The sequence below is a fragment of the Salvia splendens genome, chromosome 17 (genome assembly GCF_004379255.2).
Source record: "Salvia splendens isolate huo1 chromosome 17, SspV2, whole genome shotgun sequence".
Lineage (NCBI taxonomy): Eukaryota > Viridiplantae > Streptophyta > Magnoliopsida > Lamiales > Lamiaceae > Salvia > Salvia splendens.
The window spans coordinates 21,670,061-21,694,817 of NC_056048.1; the positions used below are offsets into that span (position 1 = coordinate 21,670,061).

A 24,757-nucleotide genomic window follows, 5' to 3' on the forward strand; every position below is an offset into this window, starting at 1 on the left:
TTTTAATGAAGTGTGTTTTTATTAATTGAATTTGTTGGAAATAAAAATAAAAAATGAAATTGAATGAATAGTAATTAAATGGACGGATAAGAGATGGAGGGTTGCAGGTTCCGTCCCTTAGTTAAGAGATGGAGTAAAAAAGTACAGTGGGGCCCATGAATAGTAAGGGACGGATAAGAGACAGTGTTGCGGATGACCTAACTATTTTGATGAGAATTTATTTGGGTTTTGATTAAATCTAGGGTTGACCCTACCAAGGCTCACATCAGTTTACTTGTAGGAGTAACATTTTGTAAATTAGCTAACATGTTCCATAAATCCTCATAAAAACATAAACCTTCTAAATACATTATACTCCCTTCGGTCCCTTTTCTCTACATTATTCTCTCTCCGTTTTAACTATTTATTAGTATCATTTTGTTAAACCGAGTGAAAAAAGTGTCTCAAATAACGTTAATGAATGATCAAATTGTACGAGCAATTGAGTTCCGATCTAGAGGATGTGAGAAAGAACGCTAATTTGGTCATGATTATATCGTCTACATGTTAGATGGAGAACCAAAAACCATCAAGATAACATTCTCTAGTCCATATGTGTCATTGTGGAGAGAGGCCGTTCAAGGGAGTTTGATTTGATCATGCTAAATCACACATGGATATTGGTTAATATGTCAAAAAGATTATAAGCCTTTAAAAGATGATATGAGCCCATCTTCCTTTACTTATAAATTGCTTATTATGGTGACAAATTTGCTCTCATCACAGCAGCATATTCAAGCATTTCAAGTCCTTACATACATAACTACATCATTCATCTAAGTACAAGTGGAGCAACAACAACCGATCAAGATGTGTTGGGTATGATAAACATGTTACTGGTTGGGGTGAGCCAGGCCATGGTAATAGTGCAACACCAAGGTGTTAAAGACTATCCCCTAAAAAAATAAATTTAATCACTATAATGAAATTAGTATTTTAAATACAATAAGAGAACACTTAATTAACTCTAATATCTTAATTAAATACCATAACTCTTATTTAAAATATAAATAGTGCAAGTATTCTGGGATGTAAAAAAAAAGTGCGAGTTGATGGGACGGGTGTAGTAATAATTTTGTTGTTATTAAAAGTGTCAAATATTTAATAAAGAAGTAGTATATATTTTAATTTGAATTTTAGGTATTAAAATAAATATTTATTCTTATTCCCAAATTTTCTAAATTTATTAGTAATTTCTTCTCGATATAAATCTGTCTTGGTAGTTCTTTTTACACAAATTGTTGTTTGTATTACAATTTTTTTATTTGAAAATAATTTACTTAAAAATTTGTAAAGTTTTTGTTTGTAATGACGGTGATATCTGCTATTCAACCGACAATATTGTCCAATGTCCATGATTTTTTTATCAAAAATTTATGATACTATTTATAACAGCGATCAAACTCTTCAAATTTTTGATAAGCTGCTACAGCATCACCCCAAATATATCTGTATATGTCAGACATTTTGCATATTCACCACTCTTCATGTGTACATGGTCACACACCAAAACTCCATTAAAATCATTTATAGCTAAGATAGATTAAGACATTAATATACATCGCATAAAATACACAACTTCTCATACGTGAAAAACGATTTTCGACACTCTCTTTACAGAAGCTTGCAAACCCACATCTCACGAGTTCACAGAGGTTACATTAGACATGGCAAGTATCTTATTCGTCGAGCTCTATGTTTCACTCATTCAGGCTGCACTGAGGCAGTTTTCCCATGTTCCGTATTTTGAGCTGAAGGTTCCACCGCCACTTTGCTGGGCGTATTCAGAAATAACAGCGCGAGCACAATTATCCCATGTTCTGGCTATCTCCTCAAGTGACATTGGCTGTGCAAGACTTCGCAGAGAAATGCTAAATCTTGATTTGGCCTTTATGGAGAGATCTTCATATTCCTTACTGTGAATGAAGCGAAAAAAGGATTTTAATGTGCCCATTTTCACAGTGAGAAGGTAACATCACCTAAACAAATAAGGTGTCCAAGGCTGATGTGAAAAAGCCAAAATCTTAAATAAATTTCTTGATGCAGACATATCTTATTTTTGGTATTCTCTTCAGTTCAATAACTATTTTACATTTGACTATATAATCTAATTCTAACCCCGAGGGTTATTAAAAATAAGTTTTTTGCTTCATGAAGAAACATCTCCAATTTTGTAGTAACTTTTATAGCTGAGAGAATTGGAATGAATCTGACCCACAGTAGGTTGTGTGGTCTTAGGCTATTCAATACTCAGTCATCGTACGTTACTATGCACCATGATAGGATATATTTATACTTATAAATTAGGCTGGAAAGAAAATACACATAAGAAAAGAGTGCATATACCTCACAACGTATTAGTACGTATTAGTGGTATCCTTTTCCTTCAGGAACTCAAATAATAAGAACGAAAGCAATAGAACATACACTTGTTATCTGACGAACAGAAAACACACTTGGTTTACATGCATCACTCAAACTTTCAGGACCCTACCTTTTTCAGTTTAAGTTTCCTTTATTTGTTTTCCTCCTTAAGATCTAACTTCACAAAATTAATTCAAATATAAATAATTCTGACTTCCAAATCCAGTTACAGGTTCAATCTGGCTTAAGAAACGGGAAAAATGAACAAAATAGCAGGCATGGAATGTCAGAAACCAGCATTGTTAGGAGGATGTGGAGAGTTAAAGGACTACCATGACAAGTTTAAAAATAGAATTTCTTGAGTATCATCCTTATATACCACTAGTGGAATAATTTGAACATAAAGTCATAGTATTATGGTATAAAGAAACAAGAGAATGGCGGCCAGAAAAATGAATGTTGAATCTGTGTAACTCACCTGACTTCAGCTGGAAACTTGTCCAGAAGTATAGGAGAGCAATTTGGATAATTGTTTGGAACCAGCAATCTTAGAGGTTGAATTGGAGACTGCACTTTGGTAAAAGTAAAACGCACACAATAAGTGTGTAAAATTTGGTGAAAAGGTGATGAGGCTAAAAGTAGTCAAAATCTCACCATTTGGGCAGAAGCATATTGTGACTTCAGATTCGGGCTAAGAGCCACAGCGCTGAAAGAGCACTTCACAATAGTTCCTTCTCCACCCTCAGAAGCAGCAGCAACTGCTGTTGGATCAACATCATCTTCACTGATATAGACGACAGTGTCTATAAGTCTTTGATTTATGTCTCGCAACTCTTCTTCAAGTGCATGGTTAGCCTGCAATATTGAAAAATCAACTTGAAAGTTAATAACACAAAGGCAACCTGTTAAGTAATCAGGTATAAGTCAATAAACAGAGTAGGTCTGATTAAACAATAATTTAAAGGAATATTATAAGCCTAGTGAACTTCTATTTCTAAATGAACCATGTTATAAGCGTAGTGAACAATCTATTTCTAAAGAAACCAATGAACTTTCCTTTTTTTCTTTATTTCTAATCCTTCTACATTCCCAAGAAACCCAGAGATAGAACTTTTTCATTTTCTGGGGTGGTGATACATATCCCACATCAGTTCCACATGAAAGTGTGGCATATAAGGGGGAGCCAACCCTAAATTTGACCATGGCTTTGGGATATATTAGGGCTCCCTAGCTTATGTGCTTATCACGTAAATCCAGACATCCTATGGAAAGGGGCTACCAAAAGGTGTGACCAAAGGGGTTCGTTCCCCCGAAGATGTGGGCCTAAGGGCTATCAAATGGATGCTGGGCTTTGTATTTGGGTTTCCACCCGGTGTGTGCCATCCATCATCCATGGACGTCCGGTTCAAAAGGGAGATGGATTGATACGAATCATACATCAGTTCCACATGAAAGAGGGGAATGATATATAAGTGGGAGTCAAACCTTTACCCTTGCCCATGATTTTGGGTTAAGTTAAGGCTCTCTAGCTTATATGCTTATCAAGGTGGCAGAAGGACAGGTTAGATACCAGTGCTGATTTACTACACTACTTAATCATATTTTTGGCACCATTCAGTCATATTGATGCTAAAACATTGACATCATATTTGTTTTCCATGTACTGAGCCTACTGGCTAGATAATCCCTGAGCCCATCAACATAGTAGCTTGTGATAATTTGTTACATGGGTCAACATAAATAAGTAAAACTAATGTGCAATCGCATGCCACTAACTTCCGTGAAGGAGCAGAGAAGAGAGTTAAGCATGTGACATACCTCAATTTTAGGGCTTTTGGCTTTCGATGCTCCAGTGGATTCTCCATCAGATTCATTACCATTTAAATGCCTGATGCTATCATTAACACTCCCGCTAGATGAAACAACATTACATGGCATTGCATTAGTATAACGTCTCATTTTCTTCGTACCACTAGGTCCATCTTGAGTGGAGAAATTTCTGGCCTGCAAGCGGCATTTAGTCATAGCAACCAAATCTTCACCTACAGCAGCACGTGATCCATTACCCGGAGCAGATCCCGCAATTCTGTCGACCATACTGACTACAGAGCTAATGTCACTAACAGAGGCACTTAAAGCTTTCGGAGAGATGGACTTCACCTGTCAAAAAAAGGCAAAGAAGTATAACTAGATAAGATGCAATAATGAGGTTTTAAAACCCTTAAAGAATGTGAGGATTTGAATTGGTTTGCCATATACCAGGACACAAGGTTCTACATACCACTTTTATTAACCGTTCAACTGGCTGTTCAACAACATTAGAGTTTCCAGAAACAATGGTTGGAACAACACCATGAGTAACGTCAGGACTGTGGAATTCTGCAAGTAAAGGTGAAGCTGATATCCCAGGAGTTCCGATAGCAAGGGACTGGTTTGGCATTGACACTGTAGTGGTTGGATGATGCATGCCATTTACAGCATTTGAGATTGATGATACACCAGAATTCATTTTCTCTGAGTCCCCTGGCATCGGTGATGGAGCCATGGAAGTTGAAGGAGATGGGGCAACAAATGGTGAGTTTGCAGATTGCAAGGGAGTTCCAGCCTTGTTAAGTGAAGTCAGAATATTTTGCTGGTCAATTTGTGGAGAAGAATGATGACCAATCTGTGGGGATGCTGCCTGAAGAGCATTCTGTGACGACATGGAGAATGGCGTTCCAGACTTCATTTGTTGGTGATGAAATGAAGTTCGTTGGCCAGACGAGTTATGCTGTTGAAGAACTCCAGATTTAGCACCCATCTGGTGTCTCATCTTTATGTCATTTGTGTCATTCATTTGATTGAGTTGCATCATTTGCTGTCCAGGCAGCGGTCCCGATTGCTGCTGAGAAGTTTGTTGTTGCTGCTGCTGCTGGATTAATTGTTGTCTTTGCAAATATTGTTGCTGCATCTGCCTTTGCTGGTAATGCTTTAGTTGCTGGGTCGAAAATATTTGCTGCTCCTGTTTTACTTGCTGTGGTTGAAGAATATTTGAATTTGATTGCAAGGAATTAACATTTGACTGGAGCGATGTCAGCCCATTTTGTGAAGATATAGAGCTAGCCATCTGCTGAGAGCCACCCACCGAATTTTGTTGTATGGGGTTCATAGCTCCTTGCTGCTGCATTTGGTTAAGTAAATTTCCCTGCCCAGGATCAGTATTTGAACTAGGCTGCAGTCCATCCAGCATATTTTGACGAGAATTCGAAACACCAGAGCTAGAGGATAAGGTATTATGCTGTATACTGGTCAAATTATTCTGCTGTGTAGGCATCACAGAACCCTGTATATTCATTGTTTGCATCTGAGAATTCATTTGACCATCATTCGAGTGCATTTGAGACATTTGAGGCTGTTGTTGCTGAGGCTGTTGCAAGGCATGCATGTGAGGCTGGGTGAGCTGCCCTTGGATTGAAGGAACATGCTTTCTAGGCCTATTTGAGTTGAGAATATTCACAATCTGCTTTTCAACTCCCACAATCTTCTCCTTGTGACTGGGCTGGATGTCATTCTTATTTGTCCGCAGAAACATAATTAGCCGTTCCAACATAAGCTTAAGAAATCTTAGTTTTTCAAGTTGCTCGTTCTTGGGCTGCTGAGGATGAGAATCATGCTGCAACAGATTTAAGACATGTCCATTGGAGAGAATCAAAATCAAGAAAAGATGTATTTGGGCAAGGATAATGAGACTGGTGTAATTTTGAAAACTAGACTGCCTTGCTTTTCACCATTCAGCTAAGTCCTTTTTAAAGTAACTACCTGTTGCAGCTTCGCAGCCATTCGCTGGAACATCTCATTCAGTTCAGGGTAATACATCTCATGCATGGATTTAATCTGCAACAAAGAACAGCTCATAATGTAAACCAATATTTTAATACACAAAAATCATGTAGACCCATAAGGTAAAGCACAACAGTTTATATAATGAAATTAGTAGAGAATGCATGCAATTAACCACCTAAAAATTCTCCTCGATTGAAAAAGGAAAGATGCATCGAACAATACCTTTTGATAAATTTCCTCTTGCCAATCCCCTCCAGTTGCATTCCCAGTCTGTGAGGAGGAATCTAAAGATGCTACAGTTATTGTGGGTTAGCTAGGTGAAAAGTACACCAACTCTTACAAATAGATCGAAGCAATAGCACATGCAACGGAATTTGTGAGGACAAGAGAAAGAACAATCTTATTATCTCAACAACAATATATAGCTCGCATTCAATGTTTGCTTTGCAGCATACACTGAATCCATATCAATTCCTAGGAATGAATGTATGCCTATAATGCAAAATTAATTTATTGCAGCAGCGGCGAGGAAGAGATGCAAACAGTTTGATCATCTTTTCAAGCGAGCAACTATATTTTAAGCATATATACAATCTAAGGCTATCACTCTTGTTTCTTAAAGATAATATCGTGTTTCTTGCATACAAGTTATACAATAGATATCTTTTAAAGATTGATAATCCATCAATCAAGCAACAGGTTGTTGAGAAATGGCCAGACACAGTCTGTCTAATAGTCAAGATGCTTCTAGAGACTTCATAAATGCTCACAATGTTTAAATGAGTAGTATAAGGTAAGAGTAGTCCATAACTCAATTACTTAACAAAGATAAAATGAGAGAAGACTTTGGAAATGTATAACTAAGAGCAACCAGCATAGATATATTTATTTAAAAAAGATTTTCAGTAAAATACCGTGATAGAAACAACGTATATGTAAACATGGCATCATTACATACTTAGAATATGGGACCGAAGTGGAAAAAGGGAAAAACTGAAATATCTAACGAGTGAAAACTTACTCAATGGCACCTCTGGCATAACTCTTGAAGATTGCAACAACTGTTTCTGCTGATCGATTGTGGTTTGCTGTTGAAGCATGGGACCAGATGATTGAATTCTTTGTTGCATGTCTCTCGGTAATGTATTTGACTGTTGTTGCAAACCCATTTGATGTTGCAGCTGCCCTGGCTGTGATTGGATCTGTGACATCAACTGCTGCTGCATTGGCTGTGACTGGGATGGTTGAGATTGGTTAGGCAACATATTTGTCATATTCTGCTGCATTTGCTGCTGAACTGCAACCTTGGATTGCTGTAGCATATGAACAGGTTGCTGATTTGGTTGTAAGCTGGAATTACCATGTTGAATTCCACCCATTTGCTGCTGTTGGTAACCTGAAATATTTGTCTGACCACCTGTTTGTTGCTGATGCATATTTGGGAGGTTATTCTGCTGACCAGTTGACTGCTGTTGATGCATGTTTGGAAGGTTATTTTGTTGATTGATTGACTGATGCTGCTGCATGTTGGAGATGTTGTTCTGCTGAGCCATGATCCTTTGCTGTTGCTGTTGCTGATGTTGATGCTGTGTGTCGAGCATGTTATTCTGTTGGGCAATCATCTGATTTTGTTGTATGTTTGCAGTACTTGGCTGCTGCGCACTAAGCTGCTGCTGACTGGACAACATTGGGTGCTGAGACATAGAACTTTGCTGCTGATGCATGACGGCAGGTTGTTGTTGCTGCTGTTGCCTGGGGATTGGTTGTGGTTGCTGTTGAAGCATAGATTGAGTTGATTGCTGAAGAGTTGTCTGTTGATTTTGAAGTGTTGATGAAGCTGATGCTTGCCTCAAAGAAGATTGCATAACTGCCGGCTGAGAGGACATGAGCTGATTCGGCTGCAATTGGTTTTGGTTCTGCTGTTGCTGCTGCTGCTGTAGCTGCATCATGGATTGTTGCACACCTCCCTGCCCATATTTTTGCTTCAAAAATTGTTGTTGTAGCTGCTGATTGTAAAGATACTGCTGTGAATTCTGAGACTGCTGTTGAGCATCCTGAGAAACGACCTGTTGCTGCCTACCTGGAATTTGTCTCTGAGAGTTTGCATACATATTAGCAGGCACACCTTGCCCCATTGAATTCCCTACCGCATTCGGTGTTACATTAGACATGTTTTGCATGTTAGGATTCTGGACAGAAACATTAGACATGTTTTGCATGTTAGGATTCTGGACAGAAACATTGGGCATGGCACCCTGGGACATGCCACCAACAGGGGGCATTGAGGAAGTCAAACCAGCAGAATTCGACACTCCAGTTGATGGGATGTTATTCTGGATATTTTGGGATAAAATCTGTTGCCGAGATTGATTGGAGACCATTGGGATTGGTAATTGCTGAACCTGATTTTGCATTTGGGACTGCATGCTTTGCGAAGCTGCCAAAGATGCACACAAAGAGGACAAGTATATTAACTATTAATAGCTAGGAATCATGTCAAGTCAAATGAATACAAAGTCTGTTTATGGGAAAAAATCATCAATCTCCAAGAAAGAAGCTATAGCAACTAGATCGAGTAAGTACGGAGAGCTATATTACATGTAAATTCAGAGTATAGGCATCTACAAGAAGAAAATGTACCAGGATAGCTGAAAACGGCCATCTACTAAAACAGGAATGAATCTAAGACTACACTGGGACGTAGTTCATGATGGACAGTACTCAACTATCAAACAATATAGCCTGGTTAAGTGCTTTAGTTATAATTAAGATATACTTAGTAATTAAGCAATCTACACAATGCTAAATGCACCAGTAATAGACCAAAATGAATAACTTTGACTTTTCCCACTAAATCTATCTCATAAGTTTGTTCATCATGCCTCTCTGAATGTGGACTTTGTTTCAAATATATTGCATGGTTATACACACACTATTCCTACTCGTCTATTAAGATATAAGAAATTCTAAGGACTGATGAATGAAAAGAGTTATTTGGGTCAAGCACAATATAGAAAGAATGTAGGTGAGATGCCAAGCGAGTGTTTAAAACCTTTTAATACAATTACAATTTAAACCTCATTCTCTATTCCACTATTTGTACTAATTCGACATTCAAAGACACTAATCTTTGAAGAGACTAAGAGGGATATGAAATTAGGAACTAACAAGTCTATAGAGCCAAGCAAGCTAATGCATTGCTAATTTGAGCAAATTACATGTTTAACTCTAATATGGTCATAAGTTGGGTGAGTTTCAATCTACACTGTTACTGGCTTACTACACAATATACATTAAAGGGATAACATAAAGCAGACATCAAAAAGTAAATTAATTGGTGGTACGATTAGCTCTCCCAGGGAAGCGAGATACTTTGAGCAATGTCTGAAATATCTAAACATCCTATATATATTCTCGATACTTCCGTTTTTTCAGGAAATATTGATATCAATTAGTTAACATTACAAATCCGGCAGAAACGTGAAAAATATAAGGGACATTGAAAATGCAACAGAGGTTTCATTACCAGGATCTTGGGGATTTTTGCTATTACTTCCAGCATTAGGCTGAAGAGAATTCGCCATAGGATTCTGAGATTTCGTCTCCATTGTCAACATTTTCAGAGATATTTTTCTTAAATAATCTGACTGTAAACAAATGAAATAAGTCAGAGTTACTATGGATTTCAGTACGAGAAGACCAAGCAGTCAAGTACAATATTGGCTTTCAAATGGCTAAAGGGAACCATGGGCCATGTATACCTGGCTAGTTGCTGCAGTATATATTTTTTCCTCAAATCTGACGGCTATTTTCTTGAGTTCCTGCAGTCCCTCTTGTCCAGAGAAAGGAAGATGCCTCTTCAATGTCTCCATTCTAGTAATTGAGCATCACAATGTTAGTCTGAAATTGATGACATGAGCTGGAAATGAAAGCTTTGTGTAGAAAAATATTTTACTGATCTTTGGGTATAAAGAGTATGATGTCGACTAAAGAAGGTAAACTTCACAATAATATTGGTCAGCATAAGTCCATATCAAATGGTATTTACTCAACTTTCAGATGTTCTCAAGGATAGCCTCAATGCATTACAACCAGATATGGGATGTTTTCTCTAGACTGATCTCATCAATCGATTCTCCAAATATAAAGCCAAAGCGCCTCAGGCTTGTTAATATTTATTTATTTTATTTAGAAAAAACACACTCTACATAATTGCAATGCCGTACAAGAATTTTAAATACGACATCTCCTTCCTCATCTCATCTGCACTTGAACTTTGCATACCCCGTTAACATAGATCCCACTTCAACTTGCATTTTATATATGCAAAATCACCATTAGATCCTCCCAAGAATGAAAGAAAAACTTTAAAACTACCTATCCTATTTGACAAGTGGTCATCAGACTATGTCATATCCTCTACACACCCCCTCTCCTATCCCTCCCAATTTGGACGTTCGGCTGGGAAAATTGCATAGAGCACACAACAGGGACCAGTTGAATAAATCCACCACACCAGACATTCTAGCTTCAGCTGCCCACTAACTCACATTCAATACCCAATATTATCACCATATTAGATTACATAATCCCATGATATTGACATCAACATATATTTAGCAAAAATTGTTATCACGAACATGCCCATATTTACATCCTTGGCTAGAGGTTCTAAACCACAAAATCAACTTGAAGGTTATAAAACATACACTACTAGAAGAGCAGCAGGTCCTACACTCTATGAAGGCTATAAAACATACAGATCTCTTAATATCCTTGAATATTTAAACATAATGAGAAGGAAATCCTATAGAAAATATACATGACAAACAGATACATACAGTTGGCGAGAGGAAGGAATGATGAGTAACATTATGTTACTTGACAGTGTTACAGACATTGCAAGTGCAATACAAATACTAATCATGCTTGTCTTTTTTTCCATCTTAATAAGTGTCAAAATGAAATACTAAGGCCCTTCTTGGTATGATGGAATGGAATTAGGGTGGGATGGAATGAAGATAGGAACGAAATGACAATTTTTTTGCATTTTCATTCCATCGTACCTAGCAAATGAGTAGAATGGAAGTAGGAATCACATTCCATTCCATCATAACTATTGTTTAAGTTGATATAGATTTACCGTTGATCTACCGATGATCGGATTCAAACTAAAGCAGCAGCTAAGAGAGAGTCAAACGATGGGGACTTGGGGCTAATCTTCGTTAAGAAGCCTAATAAAAGGTTCCATCAACTAATAAACTAGCATACAAGCTCCTTATTAAGCCCAAAAACAGGTTCACACTCTTCCCTACCGCCCAAGGAGGAATGAAACTCCGAAACAGGTATAGAATCTAGATAAACCAACAAAATTGGCAAGCTCGAGAAAGCCCGGTCAACACCAAAATAGTAATTCAAAGGAAATATGGAAAAATTTACATCTTGTTTACAATCCTCTGTCTGGAGTCCTGCTGCAGCTGAGTCCTCCAATCGCCGCCTTCCATACCGCCGGAGGTCACTGCTTCGCCGCCGATTAACTGACCGGGCATCTGAACTTGCCCTTGCGCTGTCCGCCAATTGTTGCCGTCCATTCACAGCCGCCTAAAACAGCTACTACAAATTCTGCGAGTGATTCAAACACCGCCAAGAGAAGACGATTGAAAGTAGGTATTGTATGAAATTGCAATTTTGACTGCAATTTTGACCTGATAGGATTTAGAGAGAGACCGCAGATGGAAATGGAAGAAATACAGTTGTGGCGAAATACAATAATTGTAGATCAAGTTATTAATCAATGTACAAAGCAATTATTTTATATTTAAATTGTGATTATGGACGTTGCTACTTATGTGATTTTATACTGTTTTTCCATATTAAAATAAAAAAAGAATTTCGTAATCGAAAACCATGGAATTTCTTGTTCCTTTGGTAAACCAAAAATAGAGCATGGAGTATTTAGTTTAGGAATGTTTTGATTGCTGGAATTTTTCTATATAATACTTAATTTTATATAATAAAATGATAAGTTAGCTAACGTGAATATTTACAAGTAAATGATCCATGAGACAAAATTGATATTTGGTCTTAAATATACTAATTCGTTCACATATTTAGAAGTTATTAATGGTTAGGTAGTTATTAGTTAACTGACAATCAAACCGAATAAGTTGGTTATTGGTTTCGATTTGTTTTCGGATAGTGTTCACGCAAAAGTTCGATTACAACCTAATAGTCGAAAATTCGGTTTACGCAAAAGTTCGGTTATTTCCCCGTATATGTGAGTTTTATACCATATATAGTCATATTTTGCATTATAAAATCCAAAAAATATTTTAAATTTATATTTATTTATCTATAAAAAAAGTGAGATCAAGAAGGGATATGTGCCAAAGGGGCTATGCAGGCCCAACCCACGACTGTGAGGCCCGGATAGTTTGATCACAACTTTATAACTGATATCCATTTAAAGCGACATAATTTATTAGTAAAGTAAATATGTATATTTTTTAATATTTTAGACTATTGATATTGGTCTTTTTCGTTTTATTAGCATCGGTAATTTAGAACGATTGATATTAAGGTTTTATATTACTAGGATCATCTTTGTTAAATTGATGTAATTCATTCGTTAGTTCTTAAATATCGAATGATTATTTTTGGGTCCTATTAATAAATTTGTATATTTATTGCTACATATAATAATGAGAAATTTGAGTATAAATCTGTTGATTTCTAATTATATATTGTAGATGGTAATTATTGGATTTGATTTAATTTTTTATTTATTTTATGGTGTTATTGGATATCAATTGAATTTGTAAAGTTAAATTTTCCACTTTCTGTAAGGGTTCAGACTAATTTTTATATGGGTAATGAATTTGGGAGAACTTTCTATAAATAAAAATGAGATATTTTTATGAGATGGACGAAAAAAAATATTTTTATTTTTATAGGACGGAGCAGTATATAGAACCGCATATGTCGTATGCGGAAAACTAAGAATACTAATAAAAGCAAAATGATAGAAAAAATTGTCCTTGCACAACAATGCTAGTGGTTCAATTCCTCCTCAAGTTATATTAACTAACTGAATGTTTAAATCTAGATTAATTAAATTTTCGAACACTTAGCATTTTTTTCCACTTTGATTCACAAATTAGATAAATTATACTCACTCCAATTCAAGATATTCATATTCTTTTTTAATTTGTCTCACTCAAGATATCCACTTCCTATATTTAAAAATAAATCTATTTCGCATCTTTGCTCATTAAAATATTAAACAATTTTTATTTCTCTATTTATTCCACCTAACAACTCCTCTTCAAATCTCGTGTCACTCAATAATATGATGGAGAAAGTAAAGTAAAAGAGATGATAAAATAAAGATAAAAGTATTTTCATATTTAATAATGAACTATTTTGGTTGAGACAAATCAAAAAAGAAAGTAAATTATCTTCAGTGGAACATATAGAATAAAATAGTAAATTTACTCAACTCATTAAAACAAAGGAAAGTGTAGATAATGGCACCACACAAGTTGGTGCCTGATTCCAATTTATTGTAGCATGCATTAGAATCCTATAAAAAGAGAGATTAAAAAGAGAAAAGGGTGGGAAAAAAACTTAGTAGATACCATTGACTCCGATATCTAATAAGTTCCTTTTTAGGGTTTCTCCAAAGGTTAAAACATGCAATAGAGTCACAGAAACATAACTAAGAAAGCAAAGTGACAACATGACAAAGGAATGCAGTGGTTCTCTTCTCTTTCTCCTTCATTCATCCATTGACGGGGAACCAAGTGGGGGCATGTTTAAGAGGGCGCTCGACAAATCCAATATCTCCGGATCATCTGTGAGAAGATATTGGCCCACTGCTGCAAGAACTAAATGAAGGAGAAGCAATCAACTAAATCAGTGGTAAGATATGAAGATAACAATCTAAATGTGTTACTCTTGATTTAGCATCACATTCCAATTAACAGTATAACATAAAATTCCTAAATATTTTACTTATTCAGGAGATATTGATATGACTAGTTCACATTACAAATCAAGCAGAAACATATAGAAACATCAAGGATATTGAAAATGGAACAGATGTTTCTTTACTTGGATCTTGGGGATTTTCTCTATTAACAGAATTCGCCATAGGATTCTGGGATTTCGACTCCATTGTCAACATTTTGAGAGATATTTTTCTTAAATAATCTGACTGTAAAAAAATGAAATAGGTCCAAGTTAGTATAGATTTTTCAAATAGCTGAAGGGAAACCATGTGGCCATATATATACCTGGCTAGTTGCCGCAGTGTATATTTTTTCCTCAAATCTGACGGCTATTTTCTTGAGTTCCTGCGGTCCCTCTTCTCCAGAAAAAGGAAGATGCATCGTCAATGTCTTCAATCTAGTAATTGAGCATCATAGTGTTAGTCTGTAATTGATGACAAAAAAAAGTATATTTTGACTAAAAAAATGGCAAACTTGACCATGATATTAATTAGGCATCATATGAAATGGTATTTACTCAACTTTCAAATGTTCTCAAGTATAGGAACGGAGAGAACATACAAGTTCCTTAGCTCATAGGTGCAGGGGGCGGACGCAAAAAATATTTTCGACCTTATAGTACTTCATATGTCCGTAAAAAAATATCTTAATTATTTTTGGCCATTTTAGGTACTTAGTTTCAAAGTGGGATCCCTTGTTGTGCCTATAAAGGCACGTCATTCTATGGCGGTGCAAGAAACCCAACATTTTATGAAAGAAACGCATGCGAGATTTTAAATATTTTAATCTCCATTACTTCCTCAGTTTATAAAAATATGAATTTTTAGTTCTGTAATTATTCAGTCCAGCCTTTGTCTGTCTCTATTCAAATTTTGCCGATTATTCATCTACAATATTATTTTAGTAATTTAATAATTAAAAAAAAAATTCAAGTAGAAAAGAAACAAAAATTAAACCCCACCAAAATAATTCAAAGGAAAGATGGAGATTTACATTTTGTTTACAATCCTCTGCCTGGAGTCCTGATGCAGCTGACTCCTCCAATCGTCGCCGGAGGGCACTGCTTCGCCGCTGATCACCTGCCCTTGGTTGCTCTCCATCTGCAGTCGGCCTAAAACAACCAAAAATTATGGGACTAATTCAAACATCCGTCCTCTCCAAACCAAACAACACACGATTCAGAGTTAGTAGTATGAAATTTAGATTTTGACTGCAATTTTGACCTTAGCGTAGAGCGACAGCGATCGGCGATGAAATTCGAACAAGGTGATGTGCAATAATTGTAATGCTTCAATTATTGTTACTTAACTTAGGGATTACAAGCCCGCAACCCGTGGGCTGACCCGAATAGCCCGCCAAATTTATAGGGTTAGGGCTGGAAATTTCTAGCCCGATAAAATTAAAACCCGATTAGCTCGCACCCGATTAACCCGCGACCCATTAGGGCTAGACCCGAAAACCCGATGGGCTGACTCGAAAACCCGATAAAATTTCTATTATTCTATTTTTTACTCATAATTCGACATTTTATTGATTAATTTTATAATATAGATAACTAAAAATAACTTTCAATTTTATATTAAATATATAAATTATATATTGAATTTTTATTAATATAATAATTGATAAATAAATTAAAAACTTCAAATTCACTTAAAAAAATATTTAAATTTCTACAACATGCATTAAAATTTCTCGAAATATCTCAAATATTAGTATTTGATCATGTTTATGATTGAGTTTGACCATATATCTCAAATGTATCATAATTAAATATTTTACATTTTATGAATATAACTAATTTTCATCGTTATTTATTGGATTGATTGCATGTTAATCTTATCGGTAGCAACCCGATTAACCCGCTGGGCTAGCCCGAAACCCGAGCTTTTAGGGTTAGGGTTGAACTTTTACAACCCGAAAAAATTCACAACCCGATTAGCCCGCACCCGATTGACCCGCAACCCGAGTAGGGCCGGCCCGAAACCCGATGGGCCGACCCGATTGACATCCCTACTTAACTTCACCAAGTTACGTCCGTTTTAAAAAAAAAGTTACGTCCGTTAAGTCGTCTTTGGTCACGTCAATGGATAAGAGTGGATATGAGTGGATGCGAATGCGAATCAAGATTTCAACAACCAAGGGATATTTTCTATCACCTTCCTTCTCCATTAGGTGTTTTATTATATCATTTACATCCATCCCTTATTAAGAGTTCTATTTCACCTTTATCAAAAATTTAGTTACATGTTCCACCAACTTATTCACTCTACATTTTATTATAACACTAATACTCACTTTAACCCTGAAAAGTATGACCATCTTGGTTCATACTTTTTAGTGGAAATTGTGTTAGTGGAGAGTGGGCTCCACATTATTAGCGGTGAAATGTAATAATATAGGTTGTAAATAAAATGATGTGTTGAGGTAATGTGTTGTTTAACTATTGTAAAATTAGAAAGTTCATACTTTTTAGGGATGGAGGGAGCATATATAAGTAGGACTCATATTCCACCAAGTTATTCAACCAACTTTTCTTTACATTTTCTAATATCGTGTCGAAACCAAATAAGACTCTTAATAGGGACAGATGGAGGATACATGCATGTAAAGAAGGAAATTTCCTAACTGAAATATTTTGAATTTGGTGTTTCTCTCATGAACCAATAATATTACTCTCTCTATCCCTCAAAATAGATGTCATTTGGGTGATGACATAAGATTTTAGGAAACCAATAATATTACTCTCTCCGTCCCTCATAATAGATGTCATTTGGGTGATGACATAAGATTTTAGGATATGTTTTTGTGTTTAGTGGCGAGAGAAAATATATTTATATATATTAATGTGAGAGAAAAATTTTTTAAAAAAGAAAATGTAATACTCCCTCCATCCCATTGAAGATGACCCACTTTTCTTTTTTGGTTTGTCCCAATCAAGATGACTCATTACTAAAAATAGAAACACATTTATCTCAATTTTAGTCTCTCTTTTACTTTACTCTCTTCACTCCATACACAAAATAAAGTTGCATAAATTCATGTGCCGCTCTAGGAATGAGTCATATTCTTTGGGACAGATGAAGTATTTTTTATGGGAGAAACTGAATAAGAAAGTGTAACATCTATTAGACTAGAGGTATGTTTAAAAGCATAAGTTGGAAAATGCATGAGAAGAAACAAAATCAGAAAATAATCCAAATTATGGAGTAAGCGTATTTATCGATTGTTGTTTGATAGTACATTATAAGGTAAGTTTTTAAAATTCACCTCATGTTTGACACACCACTTACACAATGGGATATCCATTGTGTATACGTTATTGCCCTCAATCTTTTCTATTTCTCTCCAATACACCACAATCTGCCCTAGCGCTTGAAATATGGAGTATATAATTTCCTTTCATTTATTCTTCCTCAACATCTCACTGTTGTGCGCTCGAAGACTCCGGACGAAACTTGTATAAACATGTATGTCTTCAATTAAATTACCTTAAAGTTTGATTTAATCCTAAGTTATTAACACTATCTTGCTGGAAATCAAGAGCAAGCTATTTTTTGGAGATTGTAAATAATTATTCAAGCTATATCGTGCGCTCCCTGTATGAGCTCAATTTTTTATTTATTTAGACGAAAGTTGATCTTTATTATGGATTTGACTGAAATTTATGGACAACATTGATTTCAAACCCCTATATTACCTTACATTTTGAGAGCAGATTTTGGATATTTTTAACTCATTTGCGAACTTTCATATTAGGAAAATATAACTTACATTCTGCATATCACTTAATTTCCCAACAAAAAACCAAGTGGAATGGTGTATGGTTCATATTTTAGGAGATAGTTATTTGAAGTTGAATGGGGATACCCATCGAGAACCAATGTTTTTTTGTTCTAAGAATGTGTCATCCCCTAATACCTAGCAGATTGGCTCATTATGGGAGACATTGGCTGATCAGAGTCCAATTGGAACACATCTCAAATGATTGAAGGTGAGTTATTTTGACTTACCTTATCTTTTGTTGTTAGCTACATAATACCCTAGCCACATCCATATGATTTTGTTGGTATAGATTTCCTTGGAGAAATGGCTGGTTGCACACCGAAGACAGATCGGTCTTGATGGAGCTGGTCTACTCGTGAGGAAGAGGCCTTACTGTTAGCCCTAAAAGATCCTTGTTGTGAACAAGTGGAAATCAGATAACGGCTTCTGTGGCGGGTATCTAGCCTGGATTGAGGAAATCATCAAGCGTGAATGCCCAAAAAGCGACATTAAGGTGAACCCATATCAGTTCCAACAATGGAAAAAAAATCTACTATTCTCTTTAACATTATCAAACGAAGTGGCGTTGGCTTCAATTACAAGGGCGATCACAAGATTGATTGTGATAACGACTAATGAGAACAAATTGTTAGGGTGTGCTTCTTACTATTATTGGCCCTCCCTTATGTTTACACATGTTTTATAAGAGCTAATGTGTTTGATTGGTGATGGGTGTTTAATGTTGTTGTAGATGGATAACAATGCAAGCTACAAGCGTTTCAAGTCGTGGCATATGTTTGATGAATGGAAAGACATGTTTGGCAAGGATCGGGCAACGAGCTCTGGTGGCCGGGATTTGGAGGAGCTTTACCATGGCGTGCGCTCAAATCTCAATGTGGGTAATGAGAGTCAAGAGGCTGAGTTTAAAGCTAGTGCTGATAAGAGTACGAGAGACAATGAAACCGGAACTCAGCTTTCCGCAAAGACAAACGGTAACACCCCAACTCAATTGCCAAAGAGAACAGGTAAGAAGCGCAAACTCGTTGATAGGACTGACGTTTTTCTTGAATTGCTTGCTAAAAGACAAGATGAAACCAGCTCTAGGCTTGATAAGTTGGCTAATAGGACTGAGTTTGAGTTCGATGTTAGCAAGGCAAGAAAGAAAGTGTTTGGCATGCTTGGTAATATACAAGGCATAACTCCTGGGCACCAAATCGACACCGCTGAATTCATCTTCAGCAAAGTCGAACATTTGGACTTATTCAATAACCTTCCTGAAGCTTTCTACCATACTTCGTTCTTCGTGCATTGGAGAAGAATCACCATTAATTCGTGATGTTTGATCTTTTGACTTAGCTATTTTGTGGGAGATGATATCTAATCCTCCTTATGTGCAGTGAACTATAATTGCACTCATGATCTTTTGTCTATTTTGTTGTCATGCTCAAATGTATGAGCTTAAAATATTGGGCTTCGGCCTTGGTCTGTATTAGGTGACTGTTGTTATGACTTTATTAGTGGAATCTATGGAACCTCAGAATATATATGTGACATATTATGACTGTAATTTTGTGTCCAATTACTTATAATTCCCTGCTTATGCTTATTGTGCCCTCATGGACTTATAAGAATAAATGATTTTTTATTAATTATTTGGTTTATATTTAGTATAACTAGTAATTGTTTCGGAATCATTATTTGTAGGAGTGAAGTCATACTATATCTATATAAATGATGAGGTGAGATGTTAAGAAGTATGCTTATGTTTTCTTATATAAATTATCGTATTCATTTTTTAAATCAAATGAAAGATTAAGTGTTTTAATGCTTACTTTATGTTAAGAGCATGGATGCCTTATCACAAAAAAATCAGTGACCAAAAGCCATTTTCAGCTCTAACATAACTCAGAAGCGATGCTTATACTATCAAAACAAGCACCTTTTAAAACTCCAATTCTACTTTTAGCCAACATTGGTAACCATTAGTAAATTAATGTTGAGAAACGACAACATCCATGCTTCTAATTCATACAACTTTTCTTTTAATACAAACTATTAGCAAATTGAATGAACTACACTTGGCCATATTTTCTGAAACTCATGTTAATTTCACAAACAAAGTCACATAACATATCGCAGAGTGAAATTTTTAGAATTGAAATAGTTCTATGGACTACACATGAAACCACGCACTCACAACATGCATAAGACGACAACAACCATGTCGCAAGATACGACTTATTTGCCAAGTGGCAATTCTCTGTTTGCAGCACAATAGATAAGATTCATGATGGTGTTGTTCATTTTGCATTTCACCTCACGATTATGGTCGGCGCCACCATAAAGTTGGCTTTAACGAAGCACAAGAGCTACTGTTTGAGGAGTCTAGTGTTCTTGTTGGGGCGTTGTCAAAGCCGTGGTAATTGAAATTTTCAGATCATTGTCCAAGCTCCCTGTCACGATCACGTGCATAAGCTCGAATCTCCTCGGAATTTGATGACTCACGGGCTCAGGAGTGTGAACTCTCACCGAACAACTTGTGTGGTAGTAGCTGGCTCTCATGCTTATATCCACTTTCATGCTCTTCACCTTGGCCCTCATCAACATCCAGATTGAGATCAATGGTATTGTCCGAGAGCACAATGCTTCTGGAGCAGCTTGAACTCTGGTTCTCCATTGTTTGTATATGCTCCAACACATGCATTTTTCTAATCACAAGAAACTCCAAAATTCTATTATTACATAGAGCATATTATCTAGACGTCACCACGGTTCGGGAACCGGCGGTTCACGGTTCGGAACCACCGGTTCCGGTTCGGAAAATGATGGAACCTGAACCGGCCCAACCAAGGTTCGGCGGTTCCGGTTAGTGAACCGTGAACCGCCGGTTCGCGTGAACCGTCGGTGCAAATCCGGTTCCAGGCCGGTTCCGCCGGTTCGCCGGTTCGTTTAATTTTTTTTTTGTAAATTTGTAATTCAAGTAAAAAATGTAAATATTTTTGCATAAATAAAATTAGAATAAAGCGATGTACAAATGCAATTTTATTGATACAAATTACAACTTCAAAATTACAAATTACAACTTTAAAATTACAAATTACAACGTAAAATTTACAAATTACAACGTAAAAATTAGAAACCGGCGGTTTTCGTCGATTTTAAAAATTCAAATTTTTGTAATTACCGTTGGAACAGCCGGTTTTCCGCCGGAACCGGCGGTTTTTTCGGCCGAAACCGGCGGTTTCCGTCAATGGTTTCTGACCAAACCGGCGGCGGGGGGAGCGGTTTCTGAAAAGGCTAGGAAGTAGGCCTGAAAAGGTGTCGGGAGGTGTCGGGAACCGCCGAACCGGCGGTTCCGGCGAGACCGGCGGTTCGGAACCGCCGGTTACGGTTCTTCAATTTTTGTGAACCTGAACCGGCCCGGCGGTTCGGGCAGTTCCGGTCCCGGTTCGAACCGCTGCCGACGGTTCCGGTTCCGGTTCGGAACCGCCGGTGACGGTTCCGGGCGGTTCGTCCGGGCCGGTTCGGTTTGGAGACCTCTAATATTATCAGTACATCATAATAAAAAATTGAAATCAAAATAACCTTTAGGATGACCATCAAAGTTTTTTCAGATGCAAAAATCTTGTTCGACGAGGGCTCGAATCGTGTATTCGGATGCTCGACCAATGATTTGAAGGTTTGGTAGCGGCGCTCCAGGAATTGCAACTGGTTATAGACGTCGTCCCTATTAACATGACTGCATGTCTCCTCCTCGACGGTGGCTTCGGCCTCATACAAGAATTCTGGCGGGATGATCATACCCTCGAACTTATGCAATTGCTTCTCTCTCAGAATACAACTAAGAATCAAATTGTCTAGTTCATCCATCCATATCCCATGATAAAGATATTCATCTTGAGATTTGGGTTTCGAATCCATTTTTTGTTTACGGTGTGAAGCAATGATACTCATCCTAGGTTCACAACTCAAACTATGGAATAAAGCTACACAAGTGAGAAGAAAATAATATTCAATCTGGATATAATTGCATTCTTTGAATGTTACGTTTTTTGGTCTTCTAGCAAGCATGTGATGACTGAATACTTTTCAGCTTCATGAGGTAACAACGCATAGTATCTTCTTTAAATAAAGCTACTACATGGCTTCAACACTCATCCTAGGTTCACAACTCAAACTATGTTATTGGAATAAGGTTGCTGCTTCAATCTTAGACACATATGATACTCACACGCATTCACATGTCAGCTGACATTTGATCCCATCTGTTATTCTAATCAATTGTAGGATCAATAACTTCTACATATTCAGTATCATCTTCCTCAGCAAAAATTTCATTGTCAAACATGTTATTGTCAACTAAATATTCAATTGGATCGATTGTTATCTCCCCTCTTATGTAATTGTGTAACAGAAAACAAGCCATTATCAACATAGTTTATGTTTCGATTGGATAGTAAGATGCACTACATAGAATAACCCAACGCGTCTTAAGAACAGTGAAAGCCCGTTCAATTATGTTCCTTGCACTCGTATGTCGCATATTGAACATTTCACGAGGATTCTTAGGCCTCTTAGTGTCCGGACCTCATTCCTGCAGATGATATCGAACTCCTTTGTAAGGTGTCAAAAAACCTTCACTATTTGCATACCCATTGTCACACAAATAATAATTACCTACAAGTGCATAATCCATTGTTGTTATGATTTATGCTGAAGGAATTTATAGATAAACATTCTACAATAGACTATTAGCTTAGACGACATGCACATGGATTACCTTTGGGGACATTGATACCAAATGGACGAGAAACTGCATCTCGTATGATACGTGCATTACCTTCGGACCCCTCCTAACCCGGTAAAACATACACAAAACGCATGTCCCTTGTGCACGCAGCCAAGGTACTTGTGGTTATTTGTCCTTTCCTAGTTTGATAACTTGGCTTGTTAGCCAATTGGAACTCAGACATTAATATATGTCCCATCTAACGCACCTAAGCAACCCTACAAGTCAAGACATATATAATTATCAATGAACACTAGACAAAAAAACGTCTACGAAAATTCTATAGTATCCGATTCATGTGAGTAAATCTTAGACATTTTACCTTAAACCACTTCCACCTAGGGTTAACACTGTTAGTCAGGTACCGGAGTTGGCTTAGATATAAACATTCTATGCACCAGTATGATGGTTCGGAGGACAACATGGACATAGAATAAAGCTGTCTGACCGAACCGCCAAAAATCAAAACTAACCACCCGATTCTTTTTATGATGTGATAAAACACTTAAGAAAATAGCCACTTGTTCCTCTACTTTAACAAATGATCCATCTACCAACCCAGCTCCTTCACTAAGAAGAATACATAATCTCCCAAAATAATTTCGGTCCATGCGTAGATTATTTATGTAGTCCCGATCAGTAACACATATCAATCTAGTAAGATGACTGATCTAGGTAGTATGCGTACCAAACGGCGAAATAAACGTCGTGTCTAGTTCTTTTTAATCCGCTTAGAACCATTACTAAGTTTCAAGAATTCACGGATAATGATCATGGTACGTGTGTGATGCTTTTGTAGTATGTCTTCAATAAGCAAGAAGAATCCACTCATAATTATATTTGATGAGATTCCATGAACAAAATTACTGTCAACTGTTACAATGCTATAAACCATTGAAGTTAAAATCAAATCCTAATTACAAAGTTTTAAATTTGCATGAATTATATTTTGGCTCTAATTATGAATATGTATTAATCAAGCAAAACATGTCCAAAGCCTAAGAAAAGCTAAAAATAAAAGTAAATTCTTTATTCAATTATCACATATGCGGATAAATTCTGTCTCCAAACTGAAAATGTACAAAATTAAAAATATCAAACAAATTGCTACAGAAACACTCAGAACCTTAGTTTATACATTCTCTTCCTTTTGCTCCACATCATCCACATAATATAAAAAATTAAAAATTGTCTGCCAATTATATGATGAATGCCTACCAAATCATGATAAAATATAAACCAACACAACTCTTAAAAATGTTTGCCAATTAAATAACCCAAACCCAATTCATGCTCAAAAACCAAATTCATGCTAACAAATGTCTGCCAATTAAAAAACTCAAACAATAAAGAAGAAGAAAAACAAAAGCACAACAGTTTGACCCTTATATCATGAATGCCTTCCTATTCATGCTAAAAAAACCTAATCTTGAATAATTTTTAGTAGATATGAAACAGGTTCAACTAGGATCGCAGGGTACAACACCAATACATATGGCATAAAAAACGTTACGGAGTTAGTATGACCGATTTGTGAGGAATGTTTCCGTCGATGCTCTTTTCATCCAACTCGAAATATCGTATTATAAGAAGGTTTACTATTTCCCTATTCATTCAAGTGAGAAATCAGATCGAAAAACCACCGCCCATAGAGCTTAGCCAAGAGTGAACCAGGCCTGATGGCGGTTCCGCGACTACCTCTACTCTAAATAGGTTTTTCCTGGTCCTTTCAAACCAGTCTTTCTAAACCAGGAAAAGGGGGCAAAGACGATGCCGGTGGAAACAAAAGAATAAGATTCCCAAAAAAAACACACAAATACAGACACTTCTCACATGACATCAGACTCGAATGAAATGGTCATGACCCTATTCTACCATCCGTCGAGTTATCTGCCCGACGGGAGCGACTCCCGCGCACAGAAACTCCACCACCGTCCGCCGAGCCTGTTGGCCGTTGGAAATTTATCTC

General features: G+C 36.6%; 2 protein-coding genes across 3 annotated transcripts; both read right to left on the reverse strand.

The window, feature by feature from the left end:
- Window positions 1-1,552: 1,552 nt before the first annotated feature.
- On the reverse strand, window positions 1,553-12,004 carry LOC121773252 (mediator of RNA polymerase II transcription subunit 15a-like). 2 transcript variants are annotated; one of them, XM_042170063.1, is made up of 11 exons: window positions 11,665-12,004; window positions 9,987-10,098; window positions 9,752-9,872; window positions 7,247-8,662; window positions 6,448-6,509; window positions 6,202-6,276; window positions 4,685-6,055; window positions 4,222-4,563; window positions 3,058-3,258; window positions 2,882-2,970; window positions 1,553-1,955 (listed from the first exon to the last, which is right to left on the reverse strand). In XM_042170063.1, exons 1-11 carry the CDS (start codon window positions 11,814-11,816, stop codon window positions 1,748-1,750), a joined length of 4,149 nt encoding a protein of 1,382 aa, XP_042025997.1. In that variant the 5' UTR covers window positions 11,817-12,004; the 3' UTR covers window positions 1,553-1,747. The 2 variants fall into 2 exon arrangements, with proteins under 2 accessions (XP_042025997.1, XP_042025996.1); XM_042170062.1 differs by having other exon boundaries at window positions 6,448-6,518.
- Window positions 12,005-13,695: 1,691 nt separating this feature from the next.
- On the reverse strand, window positions 13,696-15,561 carry LOC121773254 (mediator of RNA polymerase II transcription subunit 15a-like). Its single transcript, XM_042170064.1, has 5 exons — window positions 15,458-15,561; window positions 15,228-15,345; window positions 14,520-14,631; window positions 14,338-14,440; window positions 13,696-14,111 (listed from the first exon to the last, which is right to left on the reverse strand). The coding sequence occupies exons 2-5, from the start codon at window positions 15,332-15,334 to the stop codon at window positions 14,002-14,004; spliced, it is 432 nt and encodes a 143-aa protein (XP_042025998.1). The 5' UTR covers window positions 15,335-15,345; window positions 15,458-15,561; the 3' UTR covers window positions 13,696-14,001.
- Window positions 15,562-24,757: the final 9,196 nt, after the last annotated feature.

Excerpts from the sequence above, each read along its gene's own strand:
- LOC121773252 (XM_042170062.1), bottom strand. The coding sequence starts at position 11,816 with ATGGACGGCAACAATTGGCGGACAGCGCAAGGGCAAGTTCAGATGCCC. Across the intron at positions 10,099-11,664 it reads CAGAGGATTGTAAACAAGAT|AATGGAGACATTGAAGAGGC; the intron begins GTAAATTTTTCC and ends CTCAATTACTAG. Across the intron at positions 3,259-4,221 it reads CCAAAAGCCCTAAAATTGAG|GCTAACCATGCACTTGAAGA; the intron begins GTATGTCACATG and ends TCAATATTGCAG.
- LOC121773254 (XM_042170064.1), bottom strand. The coding sequence starts at position 15,334 with ATGGAGAGCAACCAAGGGCAGGTGATCAGCGGCGAAGCAGTGCCCTCC. Across the intron at positions 14,441-14,519 it reads ACACTGCGGCAACTAGCCAG|TCAGATTATTTAAGAAAAAT; the intron begins GTATATATATGG and ends ATTTTTTTACAG. Across the intron at positions 14,112-14,337 it reads AGAAAATCCCCAAGATCCAA|TTCTTGCAGCAGTGGGCCAA; the intron begins GTAAAGAAACAT and ends TCCTTCATTTAG.